Source organism: Oxyura jamaicensis, chromosome 3 (genome assembly GCF_011077185.1).
Source record: "Oxyura jamaicensis isolate SHBP4307 breed ruddy duck chromosome 3, BPBGC_Ojam_1.0, whole genome shotgun sequence".
NCBI lineage: Eukaryota > Metazoa > Chordata > Aves > Anseriformes > Anatidae > Oxyura > Oxyura jamaicensis.
Window position 1 is genome coordinate 103,913,442 of NC_048895.1, and position 20,449 is coordinate 103,933,890.

Consider the following 20,449-nt stretch of genomic DNA (forward strand, 5'->3'; position numbering starts at 1 on the left):
GCTTCTAAACCTGTGCATGGATAACTATATATGCATGGAGAACTGTCAGAGACTGTCTGGCTATGGCTCTGCTGCTCTGAAAGAGACGGCTCCGAATTGTCTTTAAGCCATGCATCCTGCTCTGCTTGTGTGCATGTGGCTGCCCCATGGGCAGTTCCTGCACTGCTTCCACTAATGAGCCTAGAAAGTTAGGCTTATGTTAAGGAAAAATGAAAGCCTGGCTTTGAGGATGGCTCAAAAGCTAGCCTTTACAATCAGCGTAGGGTTACTCAGCATATTCGCGTTGGGTTCTGAAAAGATTCTCCAAAACAGTCTCTAGCCCCCATAACCTGAAGAGACAGTACTATACTCGATATGGAGATTTCCTAAGAGTTTTCTTTGGAAAACGTGCATTTTGAGATAAACTCTTTCTTTCTGATGCACCAGTCTGTTTCCTACCGCTTTGCTCTAAGATCTCACATGCTGCTACACTCAAAGGTACAGAGCACACATGTGAAACAATTCTTGAAGAGAGCTTTATCTCTGTCCTGGGTAACCTCGAGAAAGCATTTGCACTGACAGAGCTGGGAAAGGGAATGACCTAGACCTGTACAACTTAGGAAACATTTTTTACTAATTTTCCACTTGCCACTTTGATCATCATTTCCTAGCACTGATTTGTGACTTCTCCTCCCTCTACTCGGCTTCTTCCTGCTGCTTAACAAGCTCAATTGGTTTTATGTATGTAATTCTTTTTTTTTTTTTTTTTTTTTTTTTTAAGAGAGTTTGAAGGTGGTCTCTAAAAGAATTGCTTTCATCCAGAGCCAGGAGCTGATCAAAGCAACACACAAAAGCCGAATGGGAGCCAAAGCAGAGCTGCCTGACCAGCAGTAGGGTCAGGCAGGGTTCTGCGCTGTAGAAATAGTGAGGCATATCTGTCGAGCTACACTGGAAGCTGCTGATAAGGGATTTTCCCTCCAGTAACACCTGCAAAGTTTATGAGATGCTGCAGGAAAATCAAAGAAATCTGCATCAGAATGCATTGTTTCCTGCAGAGAAGAATGTGAAAATATTTACATTGAAGTGCCACTGCCTATATTTATAGCCATATAATAGGCTGCACGATGATTACAGCACTGGAGTATCACCTAGCTCCATGTTTACTCTCAATGAATTAGTCCAGTTGGCAGGTTATTAAGGAGTGACATGTATGATTGTCTATGAAAAGAGGGTTCACCTTAAATCAAAAAAGCAAGAAAATGAAAATTGATGTGAATATTTTCCTGAAAATAGATTTCCAGTGAAAGTCACAATTAACAAGCAAGTTAATAATGGATGTTCTGTCATCTGTAAAAAGTCTAATTAAGATTTTTTCTTTCTTTCTTTTTTTTATTTTTTTTTTTATATTTTTATTTTTTCTTTTTTTCCAGTTATGGGTGTTTATCAGGCATCAGTCCCAATTATGATGATTATGATTCTCTTTAAATTTTATTAGTAATCTGATGTATGACTTTCCACCAAGGACTCTGCTACAAACAGTTTGAACTTTGTCTGGCATTTTTTCTTCTTTATTAAGATAAGCTAAGGTAGATAGGCTGCCGTTTTTAAACAAATCATTATTTTGAATTTCTCAGAAAAATTCAACTCAGGTTTGACAGTAGGCATAGAAGTTTCTAGGGTGAAGAATGTTTAAGTTTTCTCTACTCATAAAGGAAGATTAAACTACATCTTAAAATCAAAACAACCTTTCATCCTTAAATAATTAAAGGAATTTGGTTGTAATTGGAGATTTCTGTTTCCCCAGAAAACTACAATGTAAGCTGCCACAGTTTAGATTCCTTCTCACTAAATTGCCAACATGCCTGAGTCTGGATCTCCAAGCCTAATATTTTAATGGGTTTATGGCAAGTTAGAGTGCTCTGTGTTTAGTGGAGCTTTATTTTTTGGTTCAAAGTAAAGTTGAATTTGTATACAAAGTTTAAAAATATATTTTGGGTTTTCTTGTAGGCATAGTCTGGAAATTTCCTTTGTCTATAGAAAATATTTGTGTGATTTTTGCTAATATTCCCTGCACAAATTATAGGATTTTAATTGAAAAATGGAAAATTTCTCTTTAAAATAATGAATGTTGGTGTGGGGTTGAAAATTTGCAGCAAAAAATAAGAAAATACTTGTTTTTAGCTGAAATTCTTGTCTTTCTAATGGCCAAAATGAAAGTGAAATAATTTTGTATTAAGGGTGATTCATTAAATAGTTGGATTTTTTTATCTGCCCAAAGAAAAAAGAAGGAAGCAACAGCTTTCTAATAGCGCTTTTACTGAGACTGCTTACCTCTGATTTGTCCCAATCTGTTTTCATACTTATTGATACGGATCAGTATTTTATTTTATTTTATTTTTCCTGAGTGCACAAAGGACAGTTAACAAATTGGGCTTCATTTTTTAATAGATGGGAAAAATACGTTTGATTTCATTGCAGAGGTATCTGAATTAGTCTTTGCAGAGATCTCCTGATAATAAAGACATCTCCCTATTATTTGCTTATGAATTGAGTGAGGGAACTGATTTCAGTGATTCATAGAAGCAATTTGGCTTGGAAAGTAAAGTTGCCAAAAAGCTTGGTGACTTCTTCCCACTCTTCCTAGTGCACTTGAGAGCTTGGCACCTTTCAGTCAGCACTCCTGTTCCAAGCTCCTGTTGCTTGGAAACATGAGTCATTGGAGGAAATCATCTCACCGTTAATGCAGGAGAAATTCTGTGCCTGGGGTCAGCATAATTTTCCAAATCAAAATAAGATGTCAGATAAAAATTAAAGAGCAGAAGAAAAAGAAAAAAAGTGGTATAGAGGTCTGGGCAGTAGTCTTCTTTCAGTATATTCTCTTTATGGAAACAGTAGCAGAATTGTTTTTGGCTGTATAAAGATGGTAGAGTTATGTTCTCTGTGACCTGTCATCAACATTAATCAGTGCCTCTGTTTTTAATCATGAACTTCTTTCCAAAGTGGCATTATTAGGAAACCATTAAGTTTAATCTGATCTGGTCTGCCCACAGCATTTCTAATAAAATTCCACTTGAGATATATGAGTTTTAAGATCTGGTAACAGAAAATGAGCTGGAAATTCTGGCAAAGATAGCTGTGGTTTAAGTCAGGGCTTTAATGTTGCCTTTAAAATGTAATGGCCAAAAGTGGTGTGCTGAACTCCCATAACTTTATTAATATATGAAACACTGATTAGCTAGAGACTTTTAAATGATTTTTCAGCTTTATTGCTATGGAACAAATGAGTTCACTGGAGGGAGGAGTGGATTTCAATCTGCAGATCCATGAGTGACTATTGATATTAATCTGATTATCACTATAGAGTTCAGCTAAGTAGAGTATCATCATCTCATTTCTCAGCAACTTTCAAAATTTAGCTTTATGGGTAAGGCTATCAGCAAAAATACAAACACTTTTTCATTATGATTTTGATGAAAAACATAGAAATAGTAAAACATTGCTCTGGAAGTGATCTCAAATGAAGAAATGTAGTTAAATGTTTCCCACAGTCCATTATTGTATCAAAAACCTCAGTCTTCTGAGCTCTTTTTTTCCTATTTCTTACTGCCAAGTCATTCATGCAGAATATTTTGTGGAAATAGGTTTGACTTCCAGAAACCAATATATTTTGCAGAAATTGGCAATAGTCCACCTATTTACTACACCTGTATGACAAATAAAAAAAATTGTATATTGCTTCTACAAGTGATAATTATATGGTACATGAACAACCAGATTGTTTTCTAAGGGAATAAGTTTTGCTTTGTTCTTGCCCATAGTAGCTATAACTGTATTGGTAAATTGAACAGTTGCAGGGAAATTCCAGTGCACTAGAAACCAGTTTTCTGTTGTTAGTGTCTTGGCATGGCTGTAGTGCCAGCACTCTCTAAAACAATTCCCAGACACACTTCTGAAGTTATGTTGGGCCAGTGACCATTCACAAAGGATATTTTGGGTAGAGTAACTTTGTTTTATTCTATTAGTAAAGACATCACCTTTATTATGTACATGTCCTTTGGGCCTCAGAAACAAAAAACGGTCTGTGGCCCATTTTATTTATTACTGAAGATGTAACCTCTCTGCTACTTGCTCATAAAACAGGCCATGACTCTTAGTAAGAAAGAACTCAGCTGTGTCTTGCTGAGTCTTGTGGGGGGTCAATATCAGTAAGAGGCTCGTTCAGTTTCTCTACATTAAGAATTTGTTATAACTCATGGGAATAGATTTGACATATGATGTTAATTTATGCGAGACAAATATTAATGCAGAAGAAAAAAATAATTTATTCTTCCAAATTCAAAGATTAAGCATGCACTGTCTATAACTACAGAAAGCTTCACAGAAATAAAAAATAGACCATGATTACACAGTCTTGTGGCTGAAGTGAAGCCATAAGAAATATCTTATACTGTTTATCATTACTGTCAAAGGGAGTCAGTTTTGCAGTGTCTCCAAATTTACTTTTCTTTCTGTAGTTACATCTAGAATCCTGCCTTAGGATTTATTTATTTTAGTTGCTTTTAATACAGGTTTTCAAGAATTATTAGAGACTTTACCTAACTTTAGAAATATTGATGGACTTTGCATGTTAGTAGATTGTTCTGACTTAAGTTCAGTGAGCAAAAGGATCATGCTAACAACCTTTTCCAATACTGAAGTGTGAACAAATTGTTAAGCTGCAGTAAAGAATGCTTTCTCCTCTTAGACAAATATTAATAGGTAACTTTTTAAATACTTAAGCCCATAAGTTATACAAATAAAACCTCATTTCATCCAAGTTATGAACTGCCTCTTCTGATAGCAATGACAAATGATTTTGGAATAATAAAGGGCTTGGAGACATCTTATGAGTCTTTCATAGAAAAAATGATTTAACAGAACTCACTCTATTAGGCTGTTTCTAAAGCATGAATGCTCAATGCTCAAAAAGGGAAAATGTATCCATTGCTAAACTGCTTTGGTCTGATATGAACAGCTTCTGTATTGTAAATATCTAAAATGGCTAAAAGTATCTCAGGATTTTTTTCATGTCACCCGAGAAAGGAAAATAATAGTGTTCTGAATTTAAAATTAAATAGAATAGTAGTGGTTCAGCTATTGGTACTTCATATATGATGTTAATTTCTTTTATCTATCAGAGAATATTTCTCATCACATAAAATTAATAAAGTAGAAATGTCAATGAAATTTTAGAATGTGAAAAGATGCAATTTAATGTAAAACTTTTCCTCTTGTAATAATTTGCAAGTCCTATGCAAGACTGATTTTTTTTTTTTTTTTTTTTTTAATTTGGCCATCACTCTTGAAAACTGGGGATATATTCCCCTTTTCTTCCCTTCAGATCTCTCAACTAAATGATTAACCGTGGCTTCCTAATTTCACTCTTAGACCCCTGGACGTCTTTTTCAAGACTTCTTAACACAACCGCCATGTATTTGCTTTTTCTCAGTTTCTGTTAAAACCAGACTTTCTCTAACAGTCTTATTTCAATGACAACTGTCAAAAGTGCTGGACCGTTTCTGTGCTCTAAAGTCCATAATTTTCCTTAGGAAACCTCGAGAAGTCCCTTCCAACCCAGCCCAGTCTTTGATTCTGTGATACCCATTCTGTCCTAGGTGTAGGATAAATTCTGTCCGGAGTTGCTGTGCTAGATCTTCAGTCTTCACAAAACCCTGTCGCTCCTTAATACAGGCAACTGCAACTGAAAAGTCATGACTGTGTTACAGTCATCATTTCAGTAATCAAAAGATCTCTCTCCAAACACCTCCACTCTAGGGAACGGGACTGCATGTCCTCTGTGTTAATGTGACCAGTCACTGTCATTGCTCTCATGGTATTGTTCTCATGGCTGAGGGGGAATTTCTTTTCTAAATCACATCAGCTGGAGTACGAAGCCATAGCAGAATGTCTTCAAAACATGGCTATTTCAGTTGCAGTTGAACTTGAAGTTGAGTCTGCATCTGACAGGTAAAGACATTAACCCTTAAGCAGATCTCTGTTTTCCCTAGTTGTGTAGCCACTGTTTAGCACAGGAATCCTGACAATTCCTTGCTTGGAATTTGAGAGCTGCTCTCTCTAGACAATCATACTTCTACTTTTTATTTTTAGACAAATGTACTTTTACAAGGTTTTCAGCTGCCTGGATTTGCCACTGTTCTTTGGCAGCATTTTTATGTGGGTTTCTAACACACTGACCTGACCCAGTTCAATTATATCTGCAATTGTTCCTCAGTGGTTTTTTTTTTTTTTTTTTTTTAATTTTTTTCTTTTTTCTTTTTCCTTTGTATTGACTAGTATTTTTCTCTGCATGCTCTCCATGGAGACTGACTGCAATAGGGAGGTGCTCTTTGATTTATCAGTAAATGGGGTCGAGGGATATCCTTCTGTTGCACTGTGATTTTTTTTTTAATAGATCAGGTCACCATCTATGTTCATGGCTTGGAATTTCACATGCATTTGAAACTTCAGCCTGTGCCACCCACTTGTATCCAAGAGAGACATAAATCTGGGCTGGGAACGCTGAGCTCATTGAAGCAGGAGAATAGGGCCCAAAGCCTTTGCTTCCTGATGCTATGGAGTCAGCAATTTACAATTCAGGTACCACAGTCTGGGCGGCTTTAAAGAAAAGGGGATGACAGCCATCACCGAGCTAGTGAGAAACAGCTTCTCCCCTGCTTGTTGCACAGAAGTCATCTCTCCCACAACTGAGAGAATTACTGTGATTCTGAATGGCAAAGGCTGGTAAATCTCCTGCAATGGGCATTTTCTGGTTCCAGTGGTGTGTGTTTGATGATGCAAAATGGCTCTAAAATATTTTTCATGTCTTCCAAATACATTCCTGTATTTATGACTATTTGGCAGGGTAGTTTTAAGATCCCACAGGTACACAAGAGCTTACCACATGTACAAATCCAGAAAGTACATTTTTCTTCACTGTACAAAACCATTCAAAATTAGCACTACAGTGGCTAAACTTAATTATGTTGTGAAGGATTTCAGGATCTGTATGTTGCATAAATAGCTTAATCTTCACCGATACCTTGTTTGTCACATCCCATCAGACAGCAAGATGCTGGTTTCTGTCATCCACAGCTTTAAAGATAGGTTTTCTGACATGTCCACTAGTGGTCTCTATAAATCCTAAGCAAGTATGTTAGATACCAGTAAATGCTGTATCTAATAAATTGTACAGAATAATATCTGTCTGTACCTATGGGATAAAGCTTATAAACTGGAATATTATGGTATTTTCTCATTCTTTACAAATAGATGCAGGCAGTAAACAATAAAGCAAGTAAGCCTCCATGCCTCATTGCGTAAAGCAGTTCTGCTTGCATATTTATGTAGTAATGCTTTTGAGTTGTCTCAAAATATTGTGTCTTACTCTGGATGAATTTAAAAACTTCCTATTTTTCATGTGCTTTAAAGAAGCTTTTTTAAGAAGTAAGTTTGAAAATCAGGTAGAGCAGTTTTCTGTGCAGTCATGTTGAGAATGGTTAAAATCCAGCCCTTTGTAAGGCTAGCCTCTGCAACGGCAGTCAAACTTTTCAATACCATCTTAGAGCTGTGTATTTATTTTTAAGTATAAAAATCTTTTGGATCTTACATGACTTTTTCTTACTGTGGCTCTGTGTTTAAATAAAGCAGTCTATGTAAAATCTCTGTGGAATGCATGATATCTAAATGCTGTTTCTGTTCCTGAAAGTGTAGCTTTGAATGTTAACCATACTAAGAGCATATTCATGCATTTTTATTTCTCTTTAGTCTGGAATTTCAAGACTGTGATGAACAGTCACATAGAACCATAATGTACCTGACCCTGAAAATGTGCAGACAGGTCCCTGACAAAACAGATGTCTCCAACCTAATACGAGAAAATATTAGTTCATAATAAGGGGAGGGATTTTAAAGAAGAATGAAATAGAAATCTGTCAAGTACCTTGATTATTTGTCTTTATTACATAAAGCTTGAAAGATGGATTAGAATTAGAACTAAATACCATGTAGTGCTTTTGTGTATAAACACTACTGGGTATAATTCACTTTAGACCTTAACTACGGTTTTTATTGCATGCATCTCTCATAAAGCTTTTCAGGGACAATACTGAAGTCAGACTTTCCTCACTGCCTTCAGCTGTGCTTGGTGTAGGTGAAGCAGTAGTGAAAATTTGAAACTAGAGGAGCCAGAAGGAATTGTCAGCTGCTTGTGTTGGAAGAGGAGATCCATTGCTTCCATGTTAGCACTAAACGTAGCTAATGTGTGCTGTGGCTTCCTGTGTACCCTTCAGCAAATGGATAAATCAGTGCTGCACACTAAAATGCACACTAAAATTTTTTGGTTGGCTTTTGTGTACATAAACCTATTTTGTCAGTAGTGCCTGCTCCTTTTCTAGATCATGTTCATAAGTGCTGTCTGCATTGCTATATAATTCTCATTACGCTTCTGATAACACCATATGTATAATGTATAGTTATATATATAGTATTAAATTGGTACAAAAAAGTATAGTAATACAATTATATATGTATAGAAGCTTTGTAAAGTCATAAAAATATATCCAAACTATCAAATTTGTATATTATTTCTTTCATATTTGTATGTTGCTTCTCTTCCTGACAAAAGCAGCATGTGATTGCAAAGTAGTTTTTCTTTTGCTTGACTGATTCCTACAGGATGCTTCCCAACAGGCTCATTTCCCAAGCAGTATCCAGTGCTGAGGAGGGGCTGTTCAGTGTTTTAGGAATTACTGCCACAAACAGGAAGCGTTTCATGCTTTCTATTCACAGTTACTTGAGGAGGGAAAGGACATGGGGCCCAGGGCAAGAGCTACTTTGTTATAGAAAAAGAAAGCTGGCATGGCTTTTGGTTATACCAGGTCATTGTATTCGCTGTGGAAAGCAGGCGGCAGTTAAATACATGGGAAGTAAATGCTGGGATATTCAGCTGGAATAGACTGACTCTTCAGTGACAGTCTGAGTAAATTATTCTGTTTCACTAAGAATAAAATCCTAATAACGAAAGGCAAAATAAAATAGGTGTGTCTCTCTCTTAAAAAAAATATGCTGGTTTACATGGAAAAATATTGCTTAAGGTGAGGAGGAGAAGCCATTATCTTTCACAATATGTTAGTGCAGTGCTATGTTACTTTCAAGATGAAATATGCTGAACTGCTTTTGCCATGAATTTTCAGCTGTGATGGGCTATGCAAAGATAAATACACAGAACTGTGCTATTCCCCAGATCCTTTACAATTTATTCTGTTCAAATCATGCAAAATAGAGAGGTTGTTTTACAGGTGAGATTGCTGACTGTTGAAAATGCATCTCCTCAATTGCTATATAAACTAAAGAATTACTAGAATCAGGCTTCTAGGTGTCAAATCTTGCTGCCTTTCTGCTGAGTTACAGAAAGCTGTTACTTTTAGATAACTTCCTGTAATTTACCACCAGGATCAGCACAGTGACTGTAGCAGTCAGTGTTCTTTTCCTTTGCCTTTCTTTGTGGGCTGTGAAGCTTCTCTCTTTCATGAGAAATGGTGTAGTCTGACATCAACAACGTGCAGTGATTGAGTTTTGAGTACTAAAATTGAAATCTTTTTGTTTGTTTGTTTGTTTGTTTTGTTTTGTTTTTCCTTCTTGTCTTTTTGTTTGAGAAGATGGGAAATTCTTATGCTGGTCAGCTCAAGACAACAAGGTTTGAAGAAGTGTTGCATAATTCTATCGAGGCCTCTCTGCGCTCAAACAACTTAGTTCCCAGACCAATATTTTCTCAGTTGTATTTGGAAGCTGAACAGCAACTGTCATCACTGGAAGGTAGGAATTCATGTTTTTGCTCAAAGACAATTCTGCTGTTTGCTCTCCAAAGGGTCAGCACAAACATTTCAAATTAGAATACAGAAAAACAAAAGTATTGAAGTTTTTTTTGGATATTTTATGATCTAAAAATGTATATACATTTGTATATTGGAATTTGTTTAAAAATATAAAATGCATTGTCTTTTATTTTGACAAAATTAAGTCATCTGCTTACTCAGATTTACTATGAATTTTTCTTTTAAGTGTTTGGAGAAATCTTTGGAAATTTGGAACATAGATCTGTCACCCTATAATTTATCATACACTGCTGAAAATTATACAGTAAATAATGGTAAACACGTGACAGATTTACAAATGTAATAGTAATAGTATTAAGTATATTAATTTTCACTAATAAATACAGCAGAAATATTTTTAGTTGATTATAAAGAAGGTTTATTATTACTTTGGGCATGGTTTTTTTAGTTATTCTGTTGCTGTAAAGGTACAAACTTAGGATATGTTAGCTCCAGTTAGTATATACGGGACTTTATGTGTGTTTTTAGAGGTCGTTTTTTTTCTGATTTTCCTTTGGTCGGTCTTTTTTTCTTTGAAGTAGTATGATTTAGACAAACTGCATAGCTCTGGCAAGCAAACTCATGATACAATTTGGTACTTTGATGTGCTCTAATATGTGTAGTCTAGAGGTGTGCAGTGAGTTTACTGATGTGTGCAGTACTCTGGCATGCTTGTGCAAGGTTATGTTTAATAATTTTATTATTTATCCTTTTCTGTCACCAGGGTGGTGTTTCATTTCTTTTGACCAGGTCTACTTATGCTGTCATAACTTGCAAAAGATAGCTTAGAAACATATGTAATGCAGAACACATAATGGTTAACAATCCACAGTAACAGAAAACAAAACAAACAAAAATAAATGGTAATCAAAAAAACAAATACTTTGCATGTATTAAATCCTTTACTGCTACCTCATTGTAACTGCTGAGAAAATATTCCTTAAAGAAATAACTCTGCTCACCACTCACACATCATTAATCATTGATCTTCCTTTTTTATTTTATTTTTTTTTGCTAGTGTAGGACATATGCATGATATACATTCATTTATGCTGCTTTTTCCTTACACAAAGTGATACTTCTATCAAATCCTTCTAAGAAGATTTCATAAACTTTTCCATGGCAACCAGCTGTGATGTCACAAAATGGATTTTGACATCAGTTGGGAATGATGCTACAGGAGCAGACTCATTGTTCAGGAACAAAAGTGTGATTTCACACTTCTGTAACTCCTTTCTTTCAGACAACTTTTTAGATCACGAGGGGCTGATTCTGTTTTCTTTGCAGTTAATGGCAACAGAATTGAACTGTAATTAATTAAAAGTCCCACAACAGCTTGATGGAGCTTTATTTCATAGAAGTTTCAGACAAAGGGAACTGTGAATGGGACTCTGAAGGGACCTGAAATAGAGTTTATCCAACGTTATTCCTCAGGTGGAAGAGGTCTGCAATGTGTTATCCTGTACTCCAGCCTCTCAATAAATAGAAATTTTTTATTCTTCCAACTCATGAATCCCTGTACTGAGTACCAGGAGGCATCTGAAGCAGATGTCTATCCTTATGCATAAGCTCTTGTTCTCCCCTCTTGTTATCTTTCTTTACTCCAGCCTTCTGACATAGAATCATAGAATGGTTTGGGTTGGAAAGGACCAAAGATAATCAAATTCCAACCCCCTGCCATGGGCAGGGACACCTGCCACCAGACCAGGTTGCCCAAAGCCCCATCCAACCTGGTCTTGAACACCTCCAGGGATGGCGCATCCACAGCTTCTCTGGGCAGCCTGTGCCAGTGCCTCACTACCCTCTAAGTAAATTTCTTCCTTATATCTAATCTAAATCTCCCCTCTTTTAGTTTAAAGCCATTACCGCTTGTCCAATCACTATGCCCCCCTGACAAAGAGTCCCTCCCCAGCTTTCCTGCAGGTACTGGAGGGCTGCTGTAAGGTCTCCCCAGAACCTTCTCTTCTCCAGGCTGAACAACCCCAGCTGCCTCAGCCTCTCTTCATAGGAGAGGTGCTCCAGCACCCTGATCATCCCTGTGGCCCTCCTCTGGACTCATTCTAATATGCCCATGTCCTTCTTGTGCTGGGAGCTCAAGAGCTGAATGCAGGGCTCCAGGTGGGGTCTCATGAGAGCAGAGCAGAGAGGGAGAATCACCTCCTTGCCCTGCTAGCTACACTTCTTTTGATGCAGACCAGGATATGGCTGGCTTTTTGGGCTGCAAGTGCACACTGCTGGCTCATGTCAAGCTTCTCATCAACCAACATCCCCAGGTTCTTCTCCTCAGGGCTGCTCTCAATCTATTCTCCACCCAGCCTGTACTTGTGCTTGAGATTGTCCCAACCCAGATGCAGGACCTTGCACTAAACCTTGTTGAACTTCATGAGGTTTGCACAGGCCCACCTCTCAGGCATGTCCAGGTCCCTCTGGATGCCATGCCTTCCCTCCAGCATGTTGACTGCACCACACAGTTTGGTGTCACTGGCAAATTTACTAAGGGTGCACTCCATCCCACTCTCCATGTTACCAAAAGAGATGTTAAACAGCGCCTGTCCCAGTACTGACCCCTGAGGAAAGCCACTTGTTACTGATCTCCACTAGGGCAGAATAATTTTCCATATTATTATTATTATTTTAATTAAGGTACCACAACTGTATAAGCATAAAGGTCTAATCAATTTTCATGAGAACTAAAAATAATTCTTTAAATAAACTGAGAAGAATAAAGAAAACAATTGTGTTTATGGTATCTATCAATAAATCTAAATTCAATAAAATAAGGATATAATCTTCACAAACTTGTTGGTTAATGGAGTTATAACAGGTTAGATCAGCTGACTGCTTCATTTTATAACATACAACAGAAGAAAAATGGTTGTGAGTCTACTTCTGCCATCATATTATCTCTGGTTTTGAGTGCTTGATTGTGTTCTTTAGAAATTGTTTAAAAAAAGAAGACGTGGAACAGAAATATAAAAATAGAGGTCCTTGGAGGGATATTGCTTTAAAAGGGAAGCAGAAGCTGTATCTTTTTTAAAACAAGCAGTAGAAATCCCAATGATGATCAATACAGGTGACAGCAGCTCATTTTTATGTATTAATAGTACATACATACTCTTGTATTCTTTTCATTTTTGTCTTGAAAGTGCTGCAGCTCCTCTTCCTTAGTTTCCACTTTTATTTCTTGTCTGTCTTTTTTAAGTGAAATTACCTGTTACGGCTGAGCAAACCTAACAGTTTACCACTAGCCAAAAGGGGAAATCCCATATTCTGCTTCCCCCACTTCCAGCCAAATGTTTCAATTTTCTGCCTTTCCAACAGCTTTGGCATTTCTTGGATCTTGCACTTATACATAAATACTTCATACATAAACCCAATTAAAAGAAAAAAAAAAAAAAAGAAAAAAAAAAAAAAAGCTCATTTTTGTTTGCTTGGTTAGCTTTCTGGGTTAGCAAGCTGGGATGGCTCCTCACAGGCTCCAGTAAGTGTCAGCGCTGGCACAAAGAGGAAAGAAGGAACTTCATGGCTGGGAGTGCAGGAAAAGAGAGGAGAGCCAGCTTCTCCCCTTTTTCATTGCATCTAGATGTTAGTCAAGGTTAAGTCATAACGCATAACTTACCCATCTTAAATAGCAAAGATGGAGAGCTTCACTTTTCTCTTTGTCCACTTACAGCATTTTTATCTTTGGACTACACCCTTAAACAGTAGTGTTTAACATTCTGTCCTTATCTGCACACACCAGCACTCAAGCTTGAAGTTTAGATATTTAGAAGTAAATATACCTTTCAAATCCTCTTCTAGATTGGGATGTAAGTCTTAGTAACCTTTAAAGACAAACTTTCAAACCCTGGATTTACTTTCTTCAGCATCCTCCCTAATTCTGATTTATTCTGTAATATTTGTTTAGCCAGTTCTACAATCCTTTCTCTGTAGAAGAAAAAAAAACATTCTGAGGAGTGTCATAGGAAAAAAAATCCTTGAATATTCTGTGGGATTCTGAGTGCCTGATCCAAAAAGTCGGTCGAAGCAAAGAGAGCGTGTCCAGTTGTCACTGAGCTCTGTAGGATGACTGCAGCATGCTTTGGTGTTGTTCTGTTTAAAGACTAAAAGTTGGATCAGCAGCTATCCTAATAGAAGACAAAGTAGGAGCCCAACTGCTATTCTACCTGCTGAAGTCCAGCCAGCATATCCAGCTTCTGTCTAATCCTCAAATACCTGCAGCCTTTCACCACCAAATTTTGCCAGTGAAATCTCTTTGCATTGCAGGCAGGTCTCTGTCTAAGCCAAGCTGTAAGACAAGGCATAACACCCAATGGATTCATTTAGTACTTTTTCCCTACCTCTTTCTTATGTAAGGCTGGATCCAGTCTGACATTTTCTGAAGTCCTGTCCACAGAAGTGTTCACCCCACTGGCCATTTAGCTGCACTCCTCTGCTTGCCACATTTTTCCCATTTGCCATCAGTGTGTCCTAGTTGCAAGAGGGGGTGGAGTTATTGCTCAGTGTGTTTTGCTGGAGGTGTTGCATTATGCATGGAAAATGATTGTCCCACACACAGAGAGGGAGAGAAGCATTCTCTAGCTGGAAGGTTGAAAAATACATTAAGATTATGCAGGTGATTCTCTTAACAAGAAAGCTATCAGGTAAAATTGCTGACTTAGGTAACCAGGACACCAGAAAAGCAGTTTATAGCAGAGAATCTGGAGAGAAAACACCTAAAAGTCCCTTTAAAAGAATCCTAAATGATTTATTCTTTTCCTTAGAATTCATTGTGGAACTCCTAGAATGGTGCAGTCCATGCACAGACCTCTGAGTGTTGTCTTCCTCTGCCTTTCCTTGACATTGTACGAGGAGTGACAGTCTTTTACTCAGAGCTCTGGATTCTGCTAGGAGACAGACTGCCTGAGAATTAGGTATTCTTATCATGACATCATCTGTGGTGAACCTAGTTTTAAGCAGGAACTGTTTCTTCATCAAGGACATGGTCATCGAGGACACAGTCAGTAATTGTCAGATATTGGCTGTTAATATTATAAACAAAGGATACAGTTACAGTGCTGTGATCAACAAGAGTTTAAACACCAGGAATTAGAATTCCACAAATCATGAGGTTAGTTAGCCTTTTTTTTTTTTTTTTTTTTTTTTTAATCAAAGTTTTTCTATTGTAAGCATAAGACTGCAAGTTGGAGCTTTAAGGAAACAACAAATATCTTAAGAGTTGGCAACAGTGAAGTCATTGTCAAAAGGAGAGAATCCAATTTTCTCTAACACTTTTCTGTAACTGGGTCACCTTGTTCATTCACTGGTTTGTTGCCAGCATTTTCTGTTTTCTAAGTCATATATGCTATTATAATTTGTAGCAGGCAGCAGAGCAGATAATGAGGAAGAGGAAGAAGAGGAGGAGGAGGAAGGCTCAGAATCAAGTAGCCCCATTTCTTACCAGATGAAGCCTCCTCCAGAAGGATGTTGCACTACTGATGGTAAGAAATACACTAAACATGCTATCTGAAAGCATTTTTACTCTATTGAAAAGGGTAGGATTAGGACTCTTTCCCCTGTAACTCGTTATAATGAGATCATTTATATAGTGTAGAAATCCTAAAAATGTCAGTGTTCATTATCTACTAGACAAATCTATATTGTTCTTGGTTGCTTTTACATTTTTGCAAGGTCTTACAAAGTGTGTCAGATAAGCATTTGTGTTAAAATACCTGGCATGAGGACAGAATTTCTGTTCTGTTAGGGAAGGTTCAGTTTGCTGGCATGACATTTGCTAAAATGAGTATGGTAATTTTTAGGCTTTATCATCACTTTTTACTACTTAAAGTGTACCTCATTCAATGTTGCTGTAAAAAAAATCTGAAAACCAGTGAGTTTCACTAGATATAAAGAACTATTATCTGCATTTTTGAATGTATGACCAAAGTTATGATGACATTAGTAAGTAGTCCCATAAATATGATGTGCAACATCATCATGAAAATGTGGATTTTCAGATTTGTTCTTTATTGTCCTCATAGTATTTGGTTATGGCTAACCAAAAGGCAGGGAAGAAAACTGTCTCTTAGTTTGCCATTCACCTCGGAGGATACAACTCTGCTTTTCATAAAAAATATTGGAAGCTCTTTAATAAAGACAACTGTGTGTATTAAACAACAAAAAAACTTGTCAGTTTAAAATATATTAAACTGATTTTTTCTAGGTTTCTGCCAGGCCGGTAAAGATTTGAGACTGGTTTCAATTTCCAATGAACATATCGAGGTACCATCAGGGTTTTTACTTGTTGGTGCAAAGTCACCAAATTTACCTGATCACCTTTTAGTGTGTGCTGTGGATAAAAGATTCCTGCCAGATGACAATGGGCGCAATGCCCTGTTGGGTAAGTATCTGTGGTTGGAGTAAGTGGAATGCTTCTGTGGTCTACAATTACTTGCTAGTTTTGTGTTTATTTGTTTGTTTGTTTTGTTTTGTTTTGTTTTGTTTTTTAGAGTGAGTTCAGCAGATCTTATTTCTGTTCCATTTGAATAGTAACTCTCAGTGGTGATGCTCAACAAGATAACAACTCAGAGCTGGCTATGCTTGCTCTATTTAGAAAGATACAGATGAAGCCAGTTCATTTGAAATGCTTCATTGCCTTCTATCCGTTAGTCCAAGAATTAAGTCATAGTCTAGTCAGTTTATGTCCTAGTTGCTGAAACTACACATCTGGTCACTGGACTAGTTGATTTTAGCTTTCCAAATACTAACATACTTGGGCAGACTGTAGGTCTGTCAAAGTGAACCTTTTTGGCGACCATATATACAGTTTCAAAATAGTTTGTACTATAAAAAAAATATGACGATTTCCATTCATCATTTTAGGGTAGGGATCATATTCTCTATTGCATATAAATAATAGCACTGCTTCTGGATCCTAACCCATGACTTTTTGCTGTTATCACAGTAAACATAAAAATGAATGGTTACAAGTTGAAAATTTTCCTTTATGTATAATCAAGTAATACTGCATATTTGAATTCAATCTTACAATACACAGTATTTTAAGAGAAGACAAAACATGTAGGATACTTACAAGTTTCTTGCTTTTCATCCATTTGTCTGACATAAACTAGGTCCTTCTACCTATTTTTGTTATGGCCCTTCTGATTGCTATTAACGTTATCCAAATCAACACAATTGGGGGTCATCTGCAATCATGTGAATAAATGAACTAAATACTGATGTAATTAAAATGGAATAGTTTTTACATTGGGACAAATAGTATATAACCTGAGGTATAACTTTTTTTTCTTCATCATACATTCTTGGGTTTTTAAGTATTATTTTTCTTAGTTAACCAAAAATGCCCCATCATTTATTTATGTACGAGTCTGAGGTTTAAATAGCAAAAAGGAACAATTTGTCCTTGTTTCCTTTAACCATTTTATCTCACAAACACTGAAGGATATGATGTGAACTCAGTTGTTTTCTCAGTTTGAGCCACTCTTTAAGGCATCTGGGATGACAGCACAGTGTGAAGGTGGATAATGTAATTCTATGTACAGTGATTTCTTTCCTCATGTGATCTTGCAGAGTTGTGTTGGTCACAGTACATTTGAACAGTGATTGTAAAAGAATTAAGAGGATTATAAATCACCCACGTGTTGTCATTTTAAAGATAAAGACAGGAATGTTGTACCACTCAAGTCATTCAGTGCTAGGACTATTAACAGCTTAAGCTCCTTAGGCTGTTAGCAGGGAGGAAGTAGTGTATCTGTTAATTGCATGCTAAACAAGAACAGAAAAAGGCAACAGGAACATAACTGAGAGGTTTTTATATTACTTGCATCCTCAGCTTGCTTATTTAATACTGTTTTAGTTTTCTGAAACCATTTATATGCTTATTTTTGGCTGATTTACATTTAGACACCAGTGAATCATGATCTTTTGCATATAATTTTAGTAGTAACTTTTGTGTATACTATAACAAGCTTAAATCTGTAAGAACCTGTAAGCTTTAAGATCCAAAGACCTATAAGTTGGAAAAAAAATGTTTTCAGTCTCTATGAACTGGTGAAAAAAAATGATGTATCTCATTGACATAAGGACAGCATAATGTTGCTACAGTCTATTGTACTACTATATTGCTCCAGAAGATCTGGTGGAAATGATTGATTCTGATTTTCATACACTGATGCAAGTCAAATCAGGGGAAGTAAAATTAGAAGCAGACATCAAAAGTTTCAGTTAGAGACATGTAGTAAGCTAAAAGATAACTGTTTTAAACTCTCTGCCTATTAAGATAACACCTCTGTATTGTGCTAGTTTTAAGATGAAGACTTTTCATAGACTCCTACTACGAAGAGTGGAAACTCTTTTTATTATCTTTTATTATCTTTGTTTCAAAAGATATAGAAGGCTTACTTTTGTATTCTGACTTTAGGCCATTCTGCCTTCAAAGATCTTGGCCTTCCAGAAAGTGGTCCCTGAAGCATGTCTGAATTTATAGGGAAATTGAAATTAATTTGTTTAGAATTGAAATGAGATGTCATTGTGAGTCAGTGTGCATCCTACTATGTTCTTCTCTTTTGCTAAGGCTTATTGGTGATTCTGGCATATCACTTGTAACCCTTGAACCACATTCTTTCATAATTTCTTATTTTTTCTCTTATTATACTGTATTTCTGTAAGGTAGTTATTACTCAGTATTGTAGGCTTATTACTCAGTATTATAGGCTTGGTTGTTGTATTTTGTTGTAGTTCTTCTTTTTTTTTTTTTTTTTTTTTTTTTTCCAAAAGAATTTATTTGTAGGGAAAGGCACAAATAAAATAACCAATATTTCCCTGATTTCTCATGGTCCACCTGCATACATTTGCAAAGATGCTTGTGTAATGTACAAAAATTCCGGAAGAAAATGAAATGTCTCAGTAGTTTCCTGACCACCTTCTGACTTATGGTCTTGTTCCCATTAGGGGCTGTTAATATGACTCTGGGGCATGAGCCAATTTATTGATTATGCTAATAAGTTGTCCCACCAATCAAGGCATTTGTGCTTATGATTTGAAAGTAGTTTCTGTTGGAGATTGAGGTTGTTTTGTTTCTTTGGTTTTACAGATGATATATTATTTCACAGAGGAAAAAAAAAAAAAGAAAGAAAAAATAAAATGAAAAAACAACAAACAAACAAACAAACAAACAAACAAAAAAACCACAAAACCAAACAGTTTTCTGGAAAGGGCTATATTTTTCTTAAGTTGTCTACATTTGAGGAGACTGAGAATGTACTCTGCATGTTTGTAGTAATCAAGTTACATGCCGAGTTTCACTACTCTGCAAAACAAATTAAAGTTTTGCCTTTAGGAAGCTGTTTCTTGTTCTTTTGTAGCCTGAAGGAATGTGTAGATGCAGGAAGAACTTCTGTAGTAGTGCAATATTTATTGTTTTCTAATAAAAGAAGCCAATGCAGCAAATATGTACCACTCCCAAAGGTTTCTCTTTTGTTGCCACCCCACCCCCTTCCAGTTCTCACTCATAAGGAGAGTCTCTCATGATGAACAAAGCAGCTATTCACCCACCATTTTGCTTCCGAAAAGACCAAACAGCTGCCCACTTTCCTAGCAGGGAATAAGAAATCCTTTTTTTTTAGAGTGGCTCCCTGAGGTCAGAATGACAGAGGAAAGATTAGTTTGCTTGCATTTTAAGCTGTGTGTAAGATGAAAACATTGCAGTATGAAATACTGCATCACTTCTATTAAAATATACAATGTTCTATTCAGCTTTTGTAATAGTAGTGAGTTTCTGTACCGTGGAGCTTTCTAGCTTGACCGTATTCATTTCATTTATTTTTAAAACGCAGTACTTCAGTCTTCGAATTTAGAGGTACTGAATGGGAGGGAAAAATGTGGAGCGTTGTCAATGTTTTTGTGCTTTTTGCTTGTGCATAGAAGTGAAGAGAAGAAATATTTTTGTTGAACAGTTGAAAAAACATTTTTGTTGTGTGTTAAGCAAGTCGCCAACTTTTCACAAAAATATTAACATTACATAAATATTAACATTAATTAAAACCCCATTAGTAATTTAGTAGAGAAACAGGAAGAAAATTTTCAGTTGGACCAACATGCATAAGATTAGATTATGAAATATTACATGGATATCCTTCCACCTTGAATTCATCTGTTTACCCTTAGTACAAGCTCGCTGTTGATCCTAAGGAACCATTGCCCAGTGATGAGGTAGGGCAGGCTTCGTACCCTTCTAGTCCAAGGTCCCTCTACTGATCATGGGGTCCCTACCGTGGAAGTGTTTTTTAAATTATGAGTAATTGATCGCTGTGATGTGGGCACATTCAAGCAAATACATGTGATAAAATGTCAGACACAAGCAAATACCTTCTGATTAAACAATCTTCAGAGGGTAACAGCCTTAAGTCACTACTGAACTGAGCTGAATTTGAACTGGTGACCTAAAGGTGAAAGGCTTAGCCCCTAAACTCCAGGCATTGATTTCTAATTCTCTTGTGAAATCATTCACATGACATAGATATATTGGGTCATCTTATGGTTGCCCTGACTCGCCTGAC

The 20,449-nt window shown here is 36.5% G+C and overlaps 1 protein-coding gene across 7 annotated transcripts in view; it reads left to right on the forward strand.

The window, feature by feature from the left end:
* GREB1 (growth regulating estrogen receptor binding 1) overlaps positions 1-20,449 on the forward strand; it is a 93,307-nt gene that overhangs the window by 27,708 nt on the left and 45,150 nt on the right. For all 7 annotated transcript variants that reach the window (XR_004749453.1, XM_035321832.1, XM_035321833.1 and 4 more), the window contains exons 2-4: positions 9,675-9,831; positions 15,251-15,370; positions 16,093-16,269. Coding sequence is in view for 6 of the 7 variants with exons in the window: in XM_035321832.1 (XP_035177723.1) it covers positions 9,675-9,831; positions 15,251-15,370; positions 16,093-16,269 (454 nt within the window). In the remaining variant the exon portion in view is untranslated. The remainder of the gene's footprint in view (positions 1-9,674; positions 9,832-15,250; positions 15,371-16,092; positions 16,270-20,449) is intronic.